The 18,523-nt window shown below is 45.1% G+C and overlaps 1 protein-coding gene across 2 annotated transcripts in view; it reads right to left on the bottom strand.

Moving 5' to 3' along the window:
* Window positions 1–13,612, bottom strand: part of KCNN4 (potassium calcium-activated channel subfamily N member 4) — a 49,653-nt gene extending 36,041 nt beyond the window's left edge. Inside the window, exon 1 of one of the 2 annotated variants that reach the window (XM_020807486.3) lies at window positions 12,771–13,612. In XM_020807486.3, the coding sequence (XP_020663145.2) occupies window positions 12,771–12,971 (201 nt within the window). In that variant the 5' untranslated portion in view covers window positions 12,972–13,612. The remainder of the gene's footprint in view (window positions 1–12,770) is intronic. The other variant, XM_072979632.2, reaches the window with a different exon arrangement.
* Between the last annotated feature and the right edge of the window lie 4,911 nt (window positions 13,613–18,523).

The following is an 18,523-nucleotide window of genomic DNA, read 5'->3' as shown; positions in this document are numbered from 1 at the left end:
AATTCCCATCATCTGAACCAGCGTGGCTGATAGTTTTGGATTTTTGAAGTTTTACTCCAAATCATTTGCTGTCCCCACTTTGTCTATTACAGTGAGGCGACAGGAGACAGAAATACCTATATGCACATAAATTCGTGCACTGACTCTAGAATACCAGCAGACCGTCTTATCGCTGATTTCATTCCCTCTGCGTGTCTGCCTATCCAGATCATAAACACCTTCTCGGATGTGTGTGAATAGCTGCTGTTATGATACAATAAAACCTGCTGTAGTTTAAACATCCTATTAAGCTTTGTTAGGAAACGGTTATTATGATCGGTTGAGTCACACACCCTTCATCAGGCGCTGGCGCAGGGCCAGTTTCTGTAAATAAATGAATACGAAGTACACAGGCAAAAGAAGACTCTTTGTACACATGGTGGTAAGGGCGGCTGGCGGGCACAGGCAGTGTCTTTGGTGTGAAAATATGGAAATTATAAATACACAGCGGCCCCTTGTTTTTCGTTAGGATCTGCAGTAGCTAGAGGCCAAGTAACCATCATGGTTGCCAACTTTTTCACAGCTGCTGCTCCTCTGCCTCTAATGAAAATTATATTATATGTACACATACTAAAAGTGAGGCTTTTCCTTCACTTTGGAAGAGAACAATGCTCAGTGGTAAAGGAGATGTTTTTCCCAGAAAAATTATTGAGTTCAACCACTGTGGGGTTTTTTTAACCACGTAGCAAAAAAAATCTCAAAATTTACCAAGCTACTTTTCACAACTCCCAGAATCCGCCTGACAATGTGAAACTAAATGGATTAAGAATCTGAAAGCAGTTTCCTATGTTTCGCTGTTTTCGCATCTTAGCACCCAGGAAAAGCTGCACCAGCTAAATTTCCCTGTGTTGAGTTCAAGGCACAGGGACAGGGCTAATAATAATAATAAAAAAGGGAAGTCACTCCATTCCACAGAATGGGACATAACTGAAACCAGTTAACCAAGTTAGTGGGAAGTAAATCAATAAAGACAGAACAGCAGCTTTTTAACAATCCAGTGAACTTAAATGCCTGAACTAGTTCGAACGGCATTGATTTACAGCCTGTGCAAAACAAGTTTAATACAGAGTTCATTTCTGGTAAAAAGAAGGGGACTAATTAATGCCTTCCCCTCCTTAACGAAACCAACGCTTGGATATTGTGAGTGCATTCTATGAGTTGTGAAAAACAGAAGCTTTTCCAAACTCTAGAAAGGGCAGAAAGACCCCAAGTGTCTTGATTGGTTTTGACAGCACGCCATCTTTTGATTGATGCGTCCATCTTCCTTCTCGCCTCCGCTCTCTCCCCGCACCATCTTGATTTTCAGACACATTCCTTCCCAAGCAGGGAGTGGACCGGATCCGAGGTCTCCTGGCACATGGCAGTCCAGGAAAAGCACTCCATCTGCCAGGGGAAGCTTGCTTCAGGTCTCTGTGCCCTCCAGAGACGAGGCTGAAGTTCACGTCAGGCGGAGGGCGAAGGCAAAGGAGCAACAATCGGGACTAAGGGTAAAGTGTCGGTGGTGAGGGGGGAGAGACTGGGAGGGAAGAAGGCCAGATGCTTCAGTTTTGGGCTAAGTGCCAAGAATGTGCGTGGTCAATAAAGAAAAGGGCAGCTTTCTGCCCCACAGCATCGGAAATACAAGGAAGTATGTGTTCAAGATACTTCCTAAAAATGCACATCAGAATCGGAGATGTTGCCAGAACAATTCAAGACACAGAAAGCACTGAAGTTTGTTGTGACTTCATATCTTCCCTTCCTGCTTTTATCCACCACATCTACATCATTTAAAAAGCCTTCTGGGCATTGCTCGGGAGAGTTACTTTGGGGAACTAAAATTCCCAGACCCCTTAGCTCAAGAATCCCACTGCTCTATGCAGGGGGAGTGACTGTGGTGTTCGCTACAGCATCTTACACAGAGTTAAGGAAATGCAGGGTGGGTGGGTTGTATTGGTGGCAGTTGGTGGTAAAATGATGGTGAAGCAAGAAGGGTGCACAGAAAAGAGGAGGGGGTTCCATACATTTTATTACAGTGGTGCCTCACTAGACAGTTACCCCCCATGACATTTTTTCGCTAGAAATTGACTTTTTGCAATCTCTATAGCAATTCGCAAAACAGTGATTCCTGTGGGGGAATTTCGCTGGACAATGTTTGGTCCCTGCTTCGCAAACCAATTTTCGCTAGACAACAATTTTGACAGCTTCCTCTGCGCTCGCAAAACAGGTGTTTTCAGGACCTAAGCTTTGCAAGACAGCGATTTAAACAACTGATCGGTGGTTCGCAAAGCGGCTTTCCTACGGCCGATCTTCGCTAGACAACAATGATTCTTCCCCATTGGAACGCATTAAACAGGTTTCAATGCATTCCAACGGGGAAATGCTTTTCGCTAGACAATGATTTTGCTAAACAGCGATTTCAGTGGAACGGATTATCATAGTCTAGCGAGGCACCACTGTATCGAGCAAGGTTTTGGCTGGTGTTGCTGAAATTCTCTTTCCTCCAAAACTACGAGAAATGCAGGAGGCTTGTTCAGTTTGACGCATGCCAATTATTCTCGCAGCTCACACAGTTCATTGCTCAAAGCTCAAGAACAGTCAGATTTTGCAGGAATGTCAAGCATTTTGAGGGCATCAGCTGAGGAAGCCTTCCATGCAACCTTCAACAGTTGAAGAGGGAAGGACCAAACATCGCCGGATAGCTGAGTGGTTCAGGTCTCTGACTGTGGAGCTAGAGGTTGGGAATTCGAATCCCCACTGTCCCTTTTTGACAGGGATTGGATTCGATGATCCATAAGGTCCTTTCCAACTCTGTAGTTATAAGGTTGTTATTGTTTCTAAACTTGCCTTTTATGTTGTTTCATGGAAATGAAGGCAAAATTTCTTGGGTGAAATTCAGCAACACGGACACTTACAGAGGCTGCTTGAACTACAAGTCCTAGTACAGTAAAGCAACTTATTCCACATCCTGGCAATGATCAGGAACCCACCGCTGATCTTTAGAAACCACCTAGCATCTATCCGATGATGTAACCGCCTTAGGCTGCTTCCTGGCAACACTGTCCCCAGTGGTGGCAATGGAAAAACGTCGAGGGGAATTTCAAACTTGCAATAATAAAGGAAGTTTTTACACATTCGATTTCTGTAACTGCCGATTCCGTAGATTGAATTTGAGATGGACTCTCAAGGAACTCTGCTTTGGATTGCAGCTTGGTTTGCAAATTTCCAGTTTATGATCCCACTATAACCAGTGTTGGAGCAAGAAAATCTGGCCACCTGACATACCGGCCACCATGTCCTGCTTGCTTAGCCCCAAGAGATGAGCATGGGACTCCAGCCCAAAAGGAGGAGCATAAAATAAAATAAAAGCGAATGTTTTGGAAAGGGTAGACGTTTTAGTCTGTGCTAGCATAGCAGGCAAAAACAAAAGAATTTTTTTAAAAAATAAAAAAGACAAGAATGTTGTGACTATATTGTTTGATTGCTATCTTTTAATGTGGGCTTTCGTGGACAAGAGTGGCATAAAAGCCATTCTTTTGTCTGAGGAAAAGCACTTGTCCTCAAAACCTCACATTAAAATATAGACGTTTTTAAGGTGTTACAGAGTCTTCATCTTCTTTCTTTCTTTCTTTCTTTCTTTCTTTCTTTCTTTCTTTCTTTCTTTCTTTCTTTCTTTCTTTCTTTCTTTCTTTCTCTCTCTCTCCTTCCTTCCTTCCTTCCTTCCTTCCTTCCTTCCTTCTCTCTCTCTCTCTCTTTCTCTCTATCTTTGCCTGTTATAAAAGTGAACGGGATGTGTAACATTGCTTTTATTTCCTCAGTACCCACCAGTAGATTCTAGATTTAGGCATTTTCTGAATTGTGGTGCCCCAGGGCAAAGCCTCATTAACTCTACCTAGGTGGCTATAACTTTAAATGAAAAGTGTGTTTTCTTGAAGTAACTCTAGATAGGAGAATAAGCTAATCCTCCAGAGGATGTCCCCACCTGGGCGCCCCCTATCCCGATAGAATAGGTAATAGATATGGGGAGTTTTTTTAAGAAGTCTCCACAAACACAGCTTTACTAGTCTGGATTGGGAGCCTGGAAGTTTCAGATTTGTGGACTCCATCTCCCAGAATCCCCCAGCTATTGGTGGTGCCAAAACTAAAGGGTGCAGAAATTGGATATTCTTGGCATCTGCCATGAGGCCCAGCCCAAACTAAGCCCCAGACACAGTGGCTGGTCTCCCAGAAAGTGAATCATGCCAGACTCCGCTGATGACTAACTAGATGGCCTCAGCCACAGTCCTAAATACACTTTCCAGGGAGTAAATACTACTGAACTCGTTTGGATTTCCTTTAGTCTACGGTGATACTTATGTATCTGCAGTATTAAAATGTATTCTGTTTATTTTTAAAATATTGAAATGCCAAGTTTCTAAGAAACATCTCCAAACTGTTTCGCCAGAAACAGGATGATCATTTTAAAAACCACAGTGAAGACACAAGACACAGGATGAAAATCGGAGAGAAATGTGAGGGAAAGAGGAAGAGAATAAGAGATGTGTCACTCATTTAAATATGTTGTCTGTCACCTGAATTACAAGCATTGGGTTGTTGCACAGATGGGGGGGGGGCATTCCAAAAACACGGTAACACCACTAGAGATGGGCACAAAATTTAAAATCCCGAAGCATCAAGTTCATTCAAAAATTGCTGATTTGTTGATTTGTATCTGTACGAACCAATGCCTCCTCTGAATGCAAATCAACAATTTTAAAGCGATTTTTGTTTGACCATAAAAAGCCACCAGCAGCACCCCTGGCACCTAGAAACACTAATCTTGGAGGGATTGTAGGGGGGAGCCAGGAGAATCTTCCCTGCGAATATCTCTAAGTGCTTGGGGAGGGTTGTTTTACAGGGTTTTAAAGTCAAAAACAAATTGACGAATTGAAGAGCCCAAAAAACCCCCACAACAACCAAATTGATGAATTGATTCAGAATATTTTTTTTCATAATTTGTGATTTGTTGACCTCAACAAATCACAAATCCAAACGAATCACAATTTTTCTGATTTGTACCCCTCTCTAAACACCACTGATCAGGCAAAATTACCTAGGGAGAACCTCCAAAGTAGATCTTGAATTTGAGAAAGGATCTTGTGGGAGAAGGCAGCCCAACTTTTATTTCCATTTTCCGCTCCGTCACCCGATATAGTTTAATTTCTTAATTCCTACAACCTAAGGCAAAAGAGAAACCTTAGCTGTCTATAACTATACACATGTACATATAGCTACTCTTATTGCAGGGGGTTTCCTTCTTTCTGTCTAGCTGGTAAGCCTCAGTCTGTGTTCCTAACGAGAAGGGAAATATTGGTATGACTTATCCTGCTTATTCAGCATCACAGGATGGAGGTCTTTTGAGAATGGGGGAAAGCCCGACCGCCTAGTTGGCAGAAACAAGGAACCTGCCTGCCCACTTTACAATTGCATGCTTCTCAGCATCCTCATAGAAGACATGGCAGGATGAGCCTTCGCAAAAGCAAAATCAGCTTGGTAATGGGGACCAGAGATGGACACGAACCGGACAAATTATGGTTCACGATGGTTCGTGGTTCGTGGCTACCCACGAACTACCCTCAAACCTCCAGAAAATGAACCAGTTCACAGTTCATTTTTTTCTGGTTTGTACCTGGGAGGAGGTGAACCTACCACCTCAAAAAAGCCACTTTTTCTGAATCTTCTCTACTGAATACAGTATCACTTCCAAACAGAGATGATGATGATGATAATAATGATAATACTGATAATACTAATACTAATACTAATACTAATACTACTACTACTACTACTACTACTACTACTACTACTACTACTACTACTACTACTACTACTACTACTACTACTAATAATAATAATAATAATAATAATAATAATAATAATAATAATAATAATAATAATAATAATATGCTACACAAGGACAAGTATTACAAACCAATGTGATGAAAGCTAAGACCCGACGAATTAATGCTAACAGCAAATCTCAACTCTTTTATTTATTTATTTATTTATTTATTTATTTATTTATTTATTTATTTATTTAGTTAGTTAGTTAGTTAGTTAGTTAGTTAGTTAGTTAGTTAGTTAGTTAGTTAGTTTAATTTTTTTTATTTTATTTATTCAATTTCTACCCCGCCCCTCTAGACAACGTCTACTCGGGGCGGCTTACAAAAATTAAAACACATTAAAACAATGTAGAAAAATAAATAACATGATGCAATTATGATAATTAATATTCTCCAAGATGGCAACATTAAGAACCAGAAAAAAAAAGTTAGTTAGTTAGTTAATTAGTTAGTTAGTTAGTTAGTTATTCTATTTATACCCTGCCTATCTGGTCATTGTGACCACTCTAGGCGGCTCTGCCAATAAAAAGATGAAACGGTGACACACCTCATCTGTGAATGTCCAAAGATCGCACAAACAGATTACAAAGTTAGACATCATAGAGTGGCAAAAGTAGTACACTGGTCATTTTTCAAAAAAATATATAACTTGCCAGCCTCCAAAAACCCATGGGAACATCAGGTAGAGAAGGGGTCAGAAAATGAGGAAGGTCAAGATCTTGTGAGATTTCCAGTTCCAAATCGATAAAACACCTTGAACATAACACGCCAGACAGAGTAGTGACAGAATGAAGAAATGTCTGGATCACTGACATTGCAATTCCAGGGGATGCCAGAGTTGAAGATAAAGAATTAGAAAAACTAACAAACTACAGAGACCTAGCAATTGAAACATCTCGCCTCTGGAAGAAACACACCTCCGTGGTCCCCGTAGTCATTGGGGCTTTGGGAACAGTATCTATTTTTTTTTATAGTTTTGATTGGCTGTGTCTAGTATTTTCGGATAACAATAATAACAACAACAACAGCTGCAACAATAGGAATCTTAGAACTGCAGAGGTGGAAGGGACTCTATGGATCGTGAAATCCAGCCCCTCATATGGATTCCCGACCGTACCTAAACCACAGAGCTATCCAGCAGCTTGTACAAGGTTGAAACACCTGCTGCCTGCTCACCTCTGTAACCCTGTCATTCCCTAAGGCTTAGTGACTCCACAGAACATTCATGCACATTCTACTTGCTCAGGATGAAGGACCGGTCCTAGAATGTCTGCAATGACTGCTGTCCCTCAGATTCGAAAGCGATTGCCTAACTTTGCTTAATAAGCACATGCCTTATCTTCAAGTACAGACAATGGCTTAACGTAGGGACAAAGGAAGTCTTTCTCTGTAGATGTCGGGTTCCCGCCCCACCAACTTTCACCATTAGTCCAGCTGTCTAGTGCTGTTGGGACATGTCGTCCCACAACCTCAGGAGTGACATATTCCCCATCTCTCGGTTGAAAATTCCACGGCAGCTAGGTTTCAAGATCAGCTATGTTTTCGTTACATGGCTGATAAGTGATAACAGATCTTCAGCTTCTTGAGAACGTGTTTTGAAGCAGAATGATGTTGCCCAACTGTGGCAGGATGTTTCCTTGATGTCTTCTACATTACACCCCCCAGTAAACACATTCCTATCTTCCTTTCTGTGGTCTTTATGTCCTCCATGCCCCTCATCCTATGGGTCCCGGACTGCAGCCCAGAGAGAAATGTGACAGATCTCAAAGGAAGAAACGGAGACAAGCATGTTGGAGCAAGGATCTGGTGTTTGCTTTCTTTAAAAATCTCCTTCCTTCTACAGGGTAAGAAGTTACAGGAGATGTCATTTTATGGGACGGGAGGGCAACAAGGCTGGACATGCTGAACAACTCAATTATACAGGGATGGGAGATTTTACAGATGGAAAAAGGGGATTTAAGTTTCACATCAAAGGGAAGTGGGAAAATTTCATGTCCATGTGCAGGCATTGTCTCCTATAAAATTAACTGCCAAACATAAAACTCTATCCCCATAATTGCCATGATGAAGTCTTTGCAAAGCCATGATACCAAGATAGAACTTCCATGTTCAGTAGCAATGTAGCTCTGAATGCTAGTTGCAGAGGGAAGGGTCACCTTGGCATCAGACCCTGGAAAAGTTATATTTTGCTATCACTCTCCTAACCCTCCAGGTGGCATGGACACCACCTCGGAGATTGTGGAAGTCATGATCCAAAGGCATAATTATTCAAGTTCCGGTTGCTTTCTTATTTGTATACACGTTATGTTACGTGCTATCAAGTCAGAACCCACTACAGCTACCCTAATGGGGTTCTCAAGGTAAGTAAGCTACCTAAGGAGTGTTTTTACTGGTTCCACACCCACCGTGAGCTTCCATGGCAGAGCTGGGATTTGAACGCAGACCTCCTGAGTCCTAGTCCGTCACCCTATCCGCTACACTACACTCAGTTTTTGTTTACATACATATATTCTATCTTTCCTCCAAGGAGCTCTAAAACATGGAGACCAGTTTTCAGTTGTGGTTTGTGTGTAGTCAGGGGCTTAACAGGTTGAAAAAAAGGGGGATCTAAACCCAATATTATATGATATAAACAGTTTATTTCTTTATCTATCTATTTATCTGTTTGTTTGTTTACTTGTATGTTTGTATTCTGCCTTTCACCTTAAAAAGGACCCAAGGCAGCATACATAAGCAAAAGCTATATGCAAAAACTCAAAACTGCAAGTATCTAAATTGCCAGTTCCTTATGCCAAATGACAGGCATTACCAGGTTCCTTCGCGGGGCGTCTCTCCCCCATGTCATCCGCCCGACCCGCCAGATCCTCCTAGGAAAGGCTCATGCATGAACCCCCCCCCCAAGGGAGGCCCAAAAGTTCATCCACAAGGGGCAGATCCTTCTTCACAGTGGCACCAACCTTATGGAACCGGCTCCTAGAGGAGCTACACCTGGCTTCTTACCTGCTATCGTTTAGGATGCAACTTAAAACGTTGCTTTTCACGGAGGCCTTTCACCCCGACACCTGGCTGACTATACGCCTCCTGTCCTGATATTATAGTGGAAAGTGTCTCTACTCAGTTTGGTTTTATGCTGTTCATGGTCTTAAATTTTATTGTTCACTTGTGTTTCTTAGTATATGTTTTAGCTTACTGTAAACCACCCAAAATAGTGCTTCGCACTAATGGGGAGGCATATAAATTAAAGAAATAAATAAACAAAAGAGATCAATTTAAAAATCAAATCCTGCATTGTACAGAAGGGCTGGAGGCTAGTTGACCTGCCTAGCCAAATAACGCCCCCTCTCCCACAGGTCACTTCTTCCGAATCGTGCTGCTGCAATGACAGAAACAGTCCGAAACCATCCTTGACCAGTGCCTTGTATTTAGTGCCACCAAAAAATTAAAATTAAATTAAAAACTTTTTTTAAATCCCCCAAAGACAGCCATGCTATAATCTCTATACAAATGTTCTGATGAGTTTGGAGGAATTTGAAATCTTGCACATTTTGGGACGTTTTGGTGGTTCCTCATAAAGTACCACAAGCCAGTATAAAAGATAAAGAGTAGAGGACAGAGTTTCAGACTCAAGACCTGGGTTCAAATCTCTACTCTCAGTCATGGAAACTCACCAGGGTTTGACAATCATAAACCCCTTGATTATCTCCAGTTCCTCAAAGCACCTTGAACTGGAAGGGACCTAATGGCAAACCATCACAGAATGATCAGTTAACCGTAGATTTTTCGATTTGGCTGGCTGTCCTGTCAATGAAGAAGTGTCGTTTTCCCCAATATAACTTGAACTCCAGTCCGAGTGGCACTTTCTGGAAACACCCTACATCTCTGTTATCCATGTCTCATAATGCAACAATCAGAGGCGCCTCCAGGGTAAGGAAAACACGTCTGTAGGAATCAGAGCTGAGATGACTCAGAGAACTTTGAGGTTTTGTAAACCCCACACCCATATCCGACAACACATGCACAACCGGTAGGGGGAAATTTCTACTCCATATTATGAAGCGCTGCATACACTATCTTTACTTTCTGCTCACTAGACCTTCCGCTTCTTTTGGAGAGAGGCAGAAGCTCCCCGTCTACAATTTTGCTAATACGTTACATGGGTATTCATTGGTGGCCATGTGCCTGTGTATATGGTCTTATGCACATGTATGTAAAGGCAAAGGTTCCCCTTGACATTTAGTCCAGTCATGTCCGACTCTAGGGTGCGGTGCTCATCCCCGTCTACAAGCTGTAGAGCCAGTGTTTGTCCGAAGACAGTTTCCGTGATCACGTGGCCAGTGCGACTAGACACGGAACGCCGTTACCTTCCCACCGAGGTGGTACCTATTTATCTACTTTACATTTTTACATGCTTTCGAACTGCTAAGTTGGCAGGAGCTGGGACAAGCAATGGGAGCTCACTCCGCTGCATGGATTCGATCTTACGACTGCTGGTCTTCTGACCTTTCAGCCCAGAGGCTTCTGCGGTTTAACCCACAGCGCCACCACGTCTCCTGCACATGTATATATACAGTACATGTTACCAAATTCCCATCATCAACTTTTCTTCCATCTTTCCCACCTCCTTTTCCTTTTCCTGGTGGATAATAAATGATGCAGTGTTTGCAGGTGAGCTGGCTGGATAGCTCCGTGGTCAAAGAATCTGCGTGAAGAGCTGGAGGTCGGAGTTCGATTCCAAACAGCCTGTGTAGGCTTGGGAAAGCTGCATAGTTCCAGGGTGCCCCCAGAAAAAAAGGGAATGGTAAACCACAGCTAGCTGGATAGCTTACTGGTTTAGGTATCTGGCTGCAGAACCAAAGGCTGGAAGTTCAATCCCCCAGTCTGCCTCCTGCAAATATAGCCAGCCTAGGTGGCCTTGGGCAAGCTGTACAGTCCCAGCCACCTGCCCCCCTCAAGAATGGGATGGTAAACTTATTCTGCATATTCTCTATCTAGAAAACCCTGACCATTATTATCACTATTTGCAGGCTGCAGTCTTTGTAGTAGTTACTTTCAGAATCATCAGGAATGATGACGATTCCGAACCCATCACATATTTTTAAAAAGAGAAGACCGTGGCTACTCTCTGTTGGATGACTCCTGATTTCAAAAGCCAGTAGAGGACGGACTGGTAAAGCGTAACCGAAGAGAAGATGCAGCAGCCGGACAAGCCTCATCAGCAGCACAATAACAATCCCACAGCAGGCAGCCTCAAGAGCATGAAAATATGAACACACAAATGTGGTATCACAAATGGAAAGCCTGCCATTAATTGCTGGAACAATGTGGAAAGGGGGGGGGGGGGTTGAGCTATCCTTTCAATACAATGGCCTTCATCCAAATCCAGCAACCTGTGGCTGCTCTTAACTATTTTTTTTCCAAAAAAGCAACCACAACAGCTTGTACTGTATACAGTCTTGATGCCATGTCAACCACAACCCCCAGCTCCCAGGCATTTTTGCAGAGTTTGCTGAAGAGAAATCATCTACAGAGTGCATCCTGCCAGATGAGACTCCTCCTGTTTCTGCCCTGCCAAGTTTTCACAAAATCCCAAATCTACCCCAAAATGAGGCTGCAACCTCATTTTTCTATGTCCTAAGGCTGCCTCAAATCTAGAGTCTAGCTTGACGGTGAGACCTGCCCCTAGAAATCTTTTAAGACACATAGGAGTAGGTCAGACCAGCGATCTACCCAATTCTGCATGTCCAGAAATAGCAAAGTTCTCTCTCTCTCTCTCTCTCTCTCTCTCTCGGATCACAAGTCCCAGCAGCCTTGCTGCCCAGGGGATTTTGGGGGCTTCTAGTCCAAAGTATAACTTCTCCTGAGTTCTATACTATTTTTTGATAAGTCATAAGCCTCCAGGAGGTCTCCCATTTATGAGATCCGTGCCTGCTCTCTAGGCGTCCATCGTCTAGCAAGTCTGCTTGCAGCATTCCAGCAAACAATCTCCTGGCTTTTAAAAATATTGATTCGTGCAACCACCGAGACACCTCTCCTCCATCCCTTTCAGCTGATCAATTTTTAAAGCTATGTAGGCTTACGGCCACGATAACATTTGTGGGGGATAAGTTGGACAACTTGTTTAATCAGCACATCCGTGAACTCCTGCTTTTAGCCCGTCTCTTTTTTGAGCTTCACAGAAGTCTTCATCAGATTGGTGTGCGATGGACCAAACAGAGGTATCAAGTGTCTGAAAATATACAGCTTTCCGTCCTTGTCTGTCCTGGATTGTCAGCTGATGGGATTTTAACTAACTTTCTTCCTTTTGTTTGATTTGCTCCAATCAGGGCACTTGGTGAATGGAAAATTTAATATTCCTCAAATAGAAACTGAGTTGTAAATTATCATCATCATAGGCATCCTTCAGTCTCAAGAGACAATGTAACATGCTCGGTATCAAGAAGTGTCCTCTCCAGAGTGCAAAGCCTGAGTAAAGTAGTATGGAGGATAGGCTGTTACCCAAGCAGCAAATCCCCCCTCTCCACGTTGCTGAAATGGTCCAATGGAAAGTTGTAAATAACACTTGCCTTAACACAGGTGGAGTATTTGATAGAATCCAGTATCCTAGAAATTTGGAAAAGTTCTACTCTTGGACACGGGGTCCCAGAATCCCCCATTCCCTAGTTGGTGATTCATAGGGTTTCAGTCCCCAAAGCCGTTTGACCGTGTGGGGGATGGTGGGCTTTGTAGTCCAAAAGGGGACGTTTTTTTCCCCCTCGATCCGGCTTCAGGACAGAAATGGGAGAGGGAAGCAGGAAGAAATTTAGGAAAAAAGAAAGAGGTCTGGAAGCCCAAACAGAGGCGCGGCTGTCCGGAGGATACCCCCCCCCCCCTTACCTGGCAGTGTCCGAACCAGGCCAGCTCGGTGTGCAGCACCATCAGGCCGATGCCCAGGAGGGCCGTGGCCAGGGCCCAGCCGGCCAGCTTCCTCTCCTCTCCCAAAAGGAGCTTCCTGCTGCGGAGGCGGCGCAGGTTTTCGCCCGGTTCTCTCGGGATGGGCAGCGCCGTGCTCTCCGCCGGGTCCCCCTTGGTTTGCATCTCTTGGGCGCAGCCTGGGACGGGGGTCCGTTTGGGGCCCGGGGGGGCGGCGGCGGGCAGGCAAGGAGAGAAGTCCCCCTGGGCCGCCTCCCATCGGTGCCTTTTCAAGAGCCAGCAGGCAGCCAGGGCGAGCCGGGGGATGATGGGGCTTGGAGTGGAGAGAAGGAGAGAGAGGGGAGAGGATCGAGAGGCACCTGCCGCGACAGGAGCGCGGGAGGGAAGGGAAGAACTCCGAGGAGGAAGGAGGAGAAAGAAAGAAAGAAAGAAAGAAAGAAAGAAAGAAAGAAAGAAAGAAAGAAAGAAAGAAAGAAAACTCCGCGAAAGAGGGACCGATCGGTAAACGGACCGAGAAGGAATGCAAACAGATAACCAACGCCAGGAAGTCGCAACTGAATAGGAAATAAAAGTGTCAGAAAGTGGAGAAAGCGGAGGAGGGGAAAAAAAAAAAAGAGGCGAGAGGGAACACAAGGAGGTGCGCCCGAGCGCAAAGCGAAGGAGGTGCGCTCGGGAAGCCACGACGGGGCGACCCGGTCCGGATTGGGAGGGTTGGAAAGCCAGGAGCTCGCCGGCTGGCCGGAGGAAGTCTGCCGCAAGGAACCAGCGGGGAGGGCCGGTCTCTCTCCGTCTGTGTGCTTCGTCACGGGGGCAGGCGAAGGCGAGCAGGGCAGGGCAGGGCAGGGCGTGGGTCTCCCCCCCCCGAAGAGGGCTGGCCGGGCTGGGCATAGAGGGAAGGCGAGGAGGAGGAGGGAGGAGGGACAGACCCGCCATCCAGAAGGGAGAAATCGATAAAGATGTTTTTCACACACACACACACATTCCTCTTGCTTTCGGAAAAGAGAGGGTGCCGGGGCTCGAACCCGCAGCCTCGCCTCTCCCAGTCTCAAGTCCGCAGGGAAAGGCGGATCGGAGCTGCGCAGGGCCGGAGGGAGAACGCGCTCCGTTGCTGTTCAGAGCGTCCCGGAGAGTTGGTTTGGGAGCGGAGGCCCTGCTAAGGACGGGGCTGGCGCTTCCAGGTGCAAGCGAGAAACGAGAGTGCCTCTGCGCTCCTGCAGAGAGCCGCTAGAGATTAGAGTCTCTTGTTCCCTACTGGCCCAGGGGGGACTTGGAGGGGCCCTCTCGCAGGGTGCAAAGAAGTCTTTTTGAGCGGGACTTGGGGGTCATTTGCCCCCCCCCCCCCAGATGCTGTTGGATTACAACTCCCATTATCCCCCACCGGCTTTACTGGCTAGGCTTAATGGGAGTTGCAGTCCAGCATAGTCGAGCAAGACCTTGCCTTCCGGATACAACTGGTGGCGAGGCAACGATCCAAACCATGCCCGCTGTGGGGACGCATCCTGCGCAACGGAATAGAGGCGGGCAGAATACACTCTCTGCCTCAGAGCGATTCCCCTCCCGTTTGGTGTCTATGAATCACCGGGCCGGATGCGGAGTAGATGGAGCAGGGACTCATCCAGAGGGAAAACCAGGCAGCCTGGAGAAAGTGCCATCATGTCCACCGATGGCTGCCTTCCCTTCTCCTACACCTGGTCGCAATTCATTCGTTTCATTTGCACTCAGCTTTTCTCCTGGGAAAAGGTGGTGGTGGGGAAATCCCCCACTGAAATAAATCTATTAGTTTTTAATTTTTATTCATCTTCATCATGTGCATCAAGTCCATTTTGACTTAGGGCGACCCTTCCAGGATTTTCCAGGTAGAGTCCTCAGAAGTGTTTTACCCTTCTCTTCCTCTGGGGGGTGTCCTGGGACTGCGCAGCTTGCCCAAGGCTACACAGGCTGGCTGTTCACCCAGGAGGCACAGTGGGGAATCAAACTCCTAACTTCTGGCTTCGCAACCACTGAGCTACCCAGCTAAGCTAGTCTTTAAAATGCCCCATACTTCCTTTTTTTTTGTCTTGTTTTGGTTATCACTCCATCATGCTTGCATCTGTTCTTGCACTCCTGACTCCCATCGGCCCCAGCCAGCAAGACCCATGGCCCAGCAGAATGGGGCATGTAATCCAACAGCACCTCTGGAGTGATGGTAGCTTGACACTCTGCACACCTACGATATTGTTAGCTTTACATCCCCCAGGCCTGGGTCCCTGTGAATATTTTGGACTACAACTCCCATCACCAGTGACCACTGGCGGGGCTAATGGGAGTTCATGGCTAACACATTCCAAAGCACCCAGGTCCCTTTTTTTATTAATATTATTATTATTTTTAACCGACATCAAAGATAATGGCGCTCATCCCTACATCTTTTGGCAGCTGGTTTTATCTATCAATTATGCACCAAACGGACAAGTGCTTTCTATAGACTGCTTGCAGTTTCCTGCCAATTGGTTTTGTGGGATGTCTCCGGGCTGTTGTACTATCTTAAGAGAGGGAGATTAAGAGCTACCACTTTGACAAAGGCCGAGCAAAAGGGGCCAGCTGGACCCTAAAAGCAAAACCCAGACTCGAAAAACCCACAACAACCATTAAAACCCAGACTCTTATTATGGGAAATATTGTACAGGGTGGGAAGGAGAGGCCAAAAGATTTGGGGGAAAACATGACTTTTTATTTTCTCTCCACTCCTGCAGGGCTCCTATGCCTTATAACATCCAAACAGCAGCCAGAAATCCAACTGGTAATGCAGTCACCACTCCTTTCTCTGTACTCGGGGAAAACGTAACCTGTTGAATTTGTCCTTTTTGGCAATTTTGAAGAAGGAGAGCTTTCCTCTTTCTTATACCTGTTAATTGAAGACGAGCAATTCGCCAAAAGTTGGAGACCTTTTAGAAGGTCAGCATGTCCTTCCTTGGGTGGCTGATTTCCGCCAATTAGGGTGTAGTCAGTTTTCGGTCGTTTCAGCTCTGATTATGTCTTTTCATTTCATTTAATTATATTTGTTTTTAAACATATCCATCATGACTTCCCCTGAACGGGAGAGGGGACAGGATTGTGGCATGGGTCCAGCCCTGAACGGTTTGCTACTTGAAGCAGAACACTCACTTCCCCCCAACTTCCACCACGAGAGCCAGAAGACCTAACCCGGTTTCCTCCACCTTACGTTTCTACTTAGATATTTCACGCTACCACCCAAAACAGGTTGCAACCTCCTACTGTATCAACAACGCCATGATCGCTGGTGGAGACAGCTCCCTCACAGAGTTTTCTTGATAGGATCTCTGCCTGTAGAATTCCTCTACACAATAAATAATCTTGTTATTCCTTTATTTACTACATCGACTTTTATTTCCCCCTCGAAAGAAGACTCTGTTCAACAGGTAAAGCTTCCAAGAGTGAAGGTGCCTATTGACTTTAACCCTGTCCTGCTGCAGCTACTCAAAGAAAACACAGAGGGATCTCATGTCTGGGATCACAGAATTTATGGGCGTCATCGGAAAACTGAGGGGAATTTTGTTGTTTTTATGTGCCACAACAGTAACTGACAATGCACACGAACTCTATGAATTAAGGACCTCCCACAATTCCTACTGTTAACATCACTGTCCAAGTCTTGCAAACTAAAATCTGTGGTTTTCTTTACTGAGTTGATCCATTCCTTGTTTAGTTTTCCTCATTCCTTCCTGCCTTCCCTATTCCGTAGCATTGTCTTTTCCAGTGAGTCTTCTCTTCTCTGAATAAATCTAAATATATGAAAGCCTTAGTTTAGTCATTTTTGCTTCCAGGTTGAACTCAAGTTTGATTTGCTGTAGAACCCACTTATTTGTCTCTCTGGCGTAACCATAAAACTGTCCTCTAGCACCGCATTTTGAATGGATCAGGTTTCTGCCCCCATCACCTTTTCCCCCCCACCCCACTGTTCCAGTTTTCAATATCACAGTTCCGATCTTTTCAACCATTATGGGTCCATCCAGAACGACCCTCCTCATTTTTACAAAGGGAGAAGAACCCCTTTCGGTACCACTGTATGTGTTTTCTTTTGTGAAGAGTGGTGTAAATGAGCAATGCCTTATAGTGTCAAGATGCCAGATAGTTTTAATCAGGCAAGATTGTGATGTGCTCTGCCATCCTGCTCAGATGTCCTTTTTCCCCTCACAATATTCTGAGGAATAATACAATGGGAGTTGCTTGACCCTGAAGGAGCTATTAAGAGCCATTGGCTTTACAAAAGACGTAGAAGTGAAAGCTGACGAAACTGGTTTGTTGCCCACAGCAACCGATCTGCATTTCTGAATTCACTTTCAGAATGTGTCTACTGCTGTGAGGAGACCCCACATGTCAACGTGTACCACAACAGCCTGGCTATGTGACCACAACAGCTCCCAGTGAGACCACCGCATGGCCAGTAGCTGAAAGACCCACGTCTTTTATATCACATGATCCAACATGGCTTCCCAGTCGAAATACGACTTCCAGGGAGATTTGAAAACCTCTAGTTTTGAGCACAATTTTTTAAAAAAGAGGTAACCACGCTTCTGGAGCACTCTCTGCTGAGCATAGGAGCAGGAGAAACAGTTGTGGGTGGAGTGGCATTAAAAGCACTCGACTAAAATCCCCACAACCGCGTGGCAGTGAATGAGTCAGTTAAGTCTGTGGCAAATTTCGCCTTGGGCTATTGGGTTATTAATAATAACCATTCATACAAGGCTTGGTAAGAGTGTGTGTGAAGCTTTGCCAGACTCTTGATGACAGCTGTCTGGGCTGAATCATTTGTGTTACTCCGTTTTCACAAGCAGGGAGGCACAGAACGAGTGAACCAAACAATCTGAACTCAGTTCTCCCCCTAATTATTCAACACCTTTCCAACTGTCTGCTAAGAGAGATTGGTTCGTCCCCACTCTTCCTTAACCATTCTCTCCCATGTGGTCATAGGAAGGTCAAAAATGGTTGTATGAGCATGTGTTGGGAGGGGAAAGGGTTCAAAACTGAGTATTAATTTTAGTGTCTGGATATGTTTACTACCTTGCTGGTTAAATTTGGGTCACCTGAAGTGAGTCGATGCAGGGAGAGGATGCCAAAATGGGCTGAAGGGCTGGATCACAGATGTGAGGTGTTCCAGAGTGTTGAATTTCTGGTAAACATTCCTTGTGCTACTGTTGAAGTACAGAGATCCACAGAGGAGAAGAGCGACATGTTCCCCAGGTAAAAAGGTAAAGGTTCCCCTTGACATTTAGTCCAGTTATGTCCGACTCTAGGGTGCGATGCTCATCCCCGTCTCCAAGCCGTAGAGCCAGCGTTTGTCCAAAGACAGTTTCCGTGGTCACGTGGCCAGCGCGGCTAGACACTGAACACAGTTATCTTCTCACGGAGGTGGTACCTATTTATCTACTAACATTGTTACATGCTTTCGAACTGCTAGGTTGGCAGGAGCTGAGTCAAGTGACAGGAGCTCCCTCCGTTGCATGGATTCGATCTTACGATGGCTGGTCTTTCGACCTTGCAGCACAGAGGCTTCTGTGGTTTAACCTGCAGCACCACCACCATCTCCAAGTAGTCCACCCTTTTATCATTAACTGGCACTTATGGTCTCAATAAACTCACTCTCAGACATCCGTACAAGAAAAAATAAAAATGTTTTATTACCTTCAGTTGAGAACAAACAAACAAACACAAACCGA

This window comes from Pogona vitticeps, chromosome 9, assembly GCF_051106095.1.
Source record: "Pogona vitticeps strain Pit_001003342236 chromosome 9, PviZW2.1, whole genome shotgun sequence".
NCBI lineage: Eukaryota > Metazoa > Chordata > Lepidosauria > Squamata > Agamidae > Pogona > Pogona vitticeps.
Note: the sequence above shows the minus strand (reverse complement) of the source record. Positions and strands in the feature narration are given on the sequence as shown.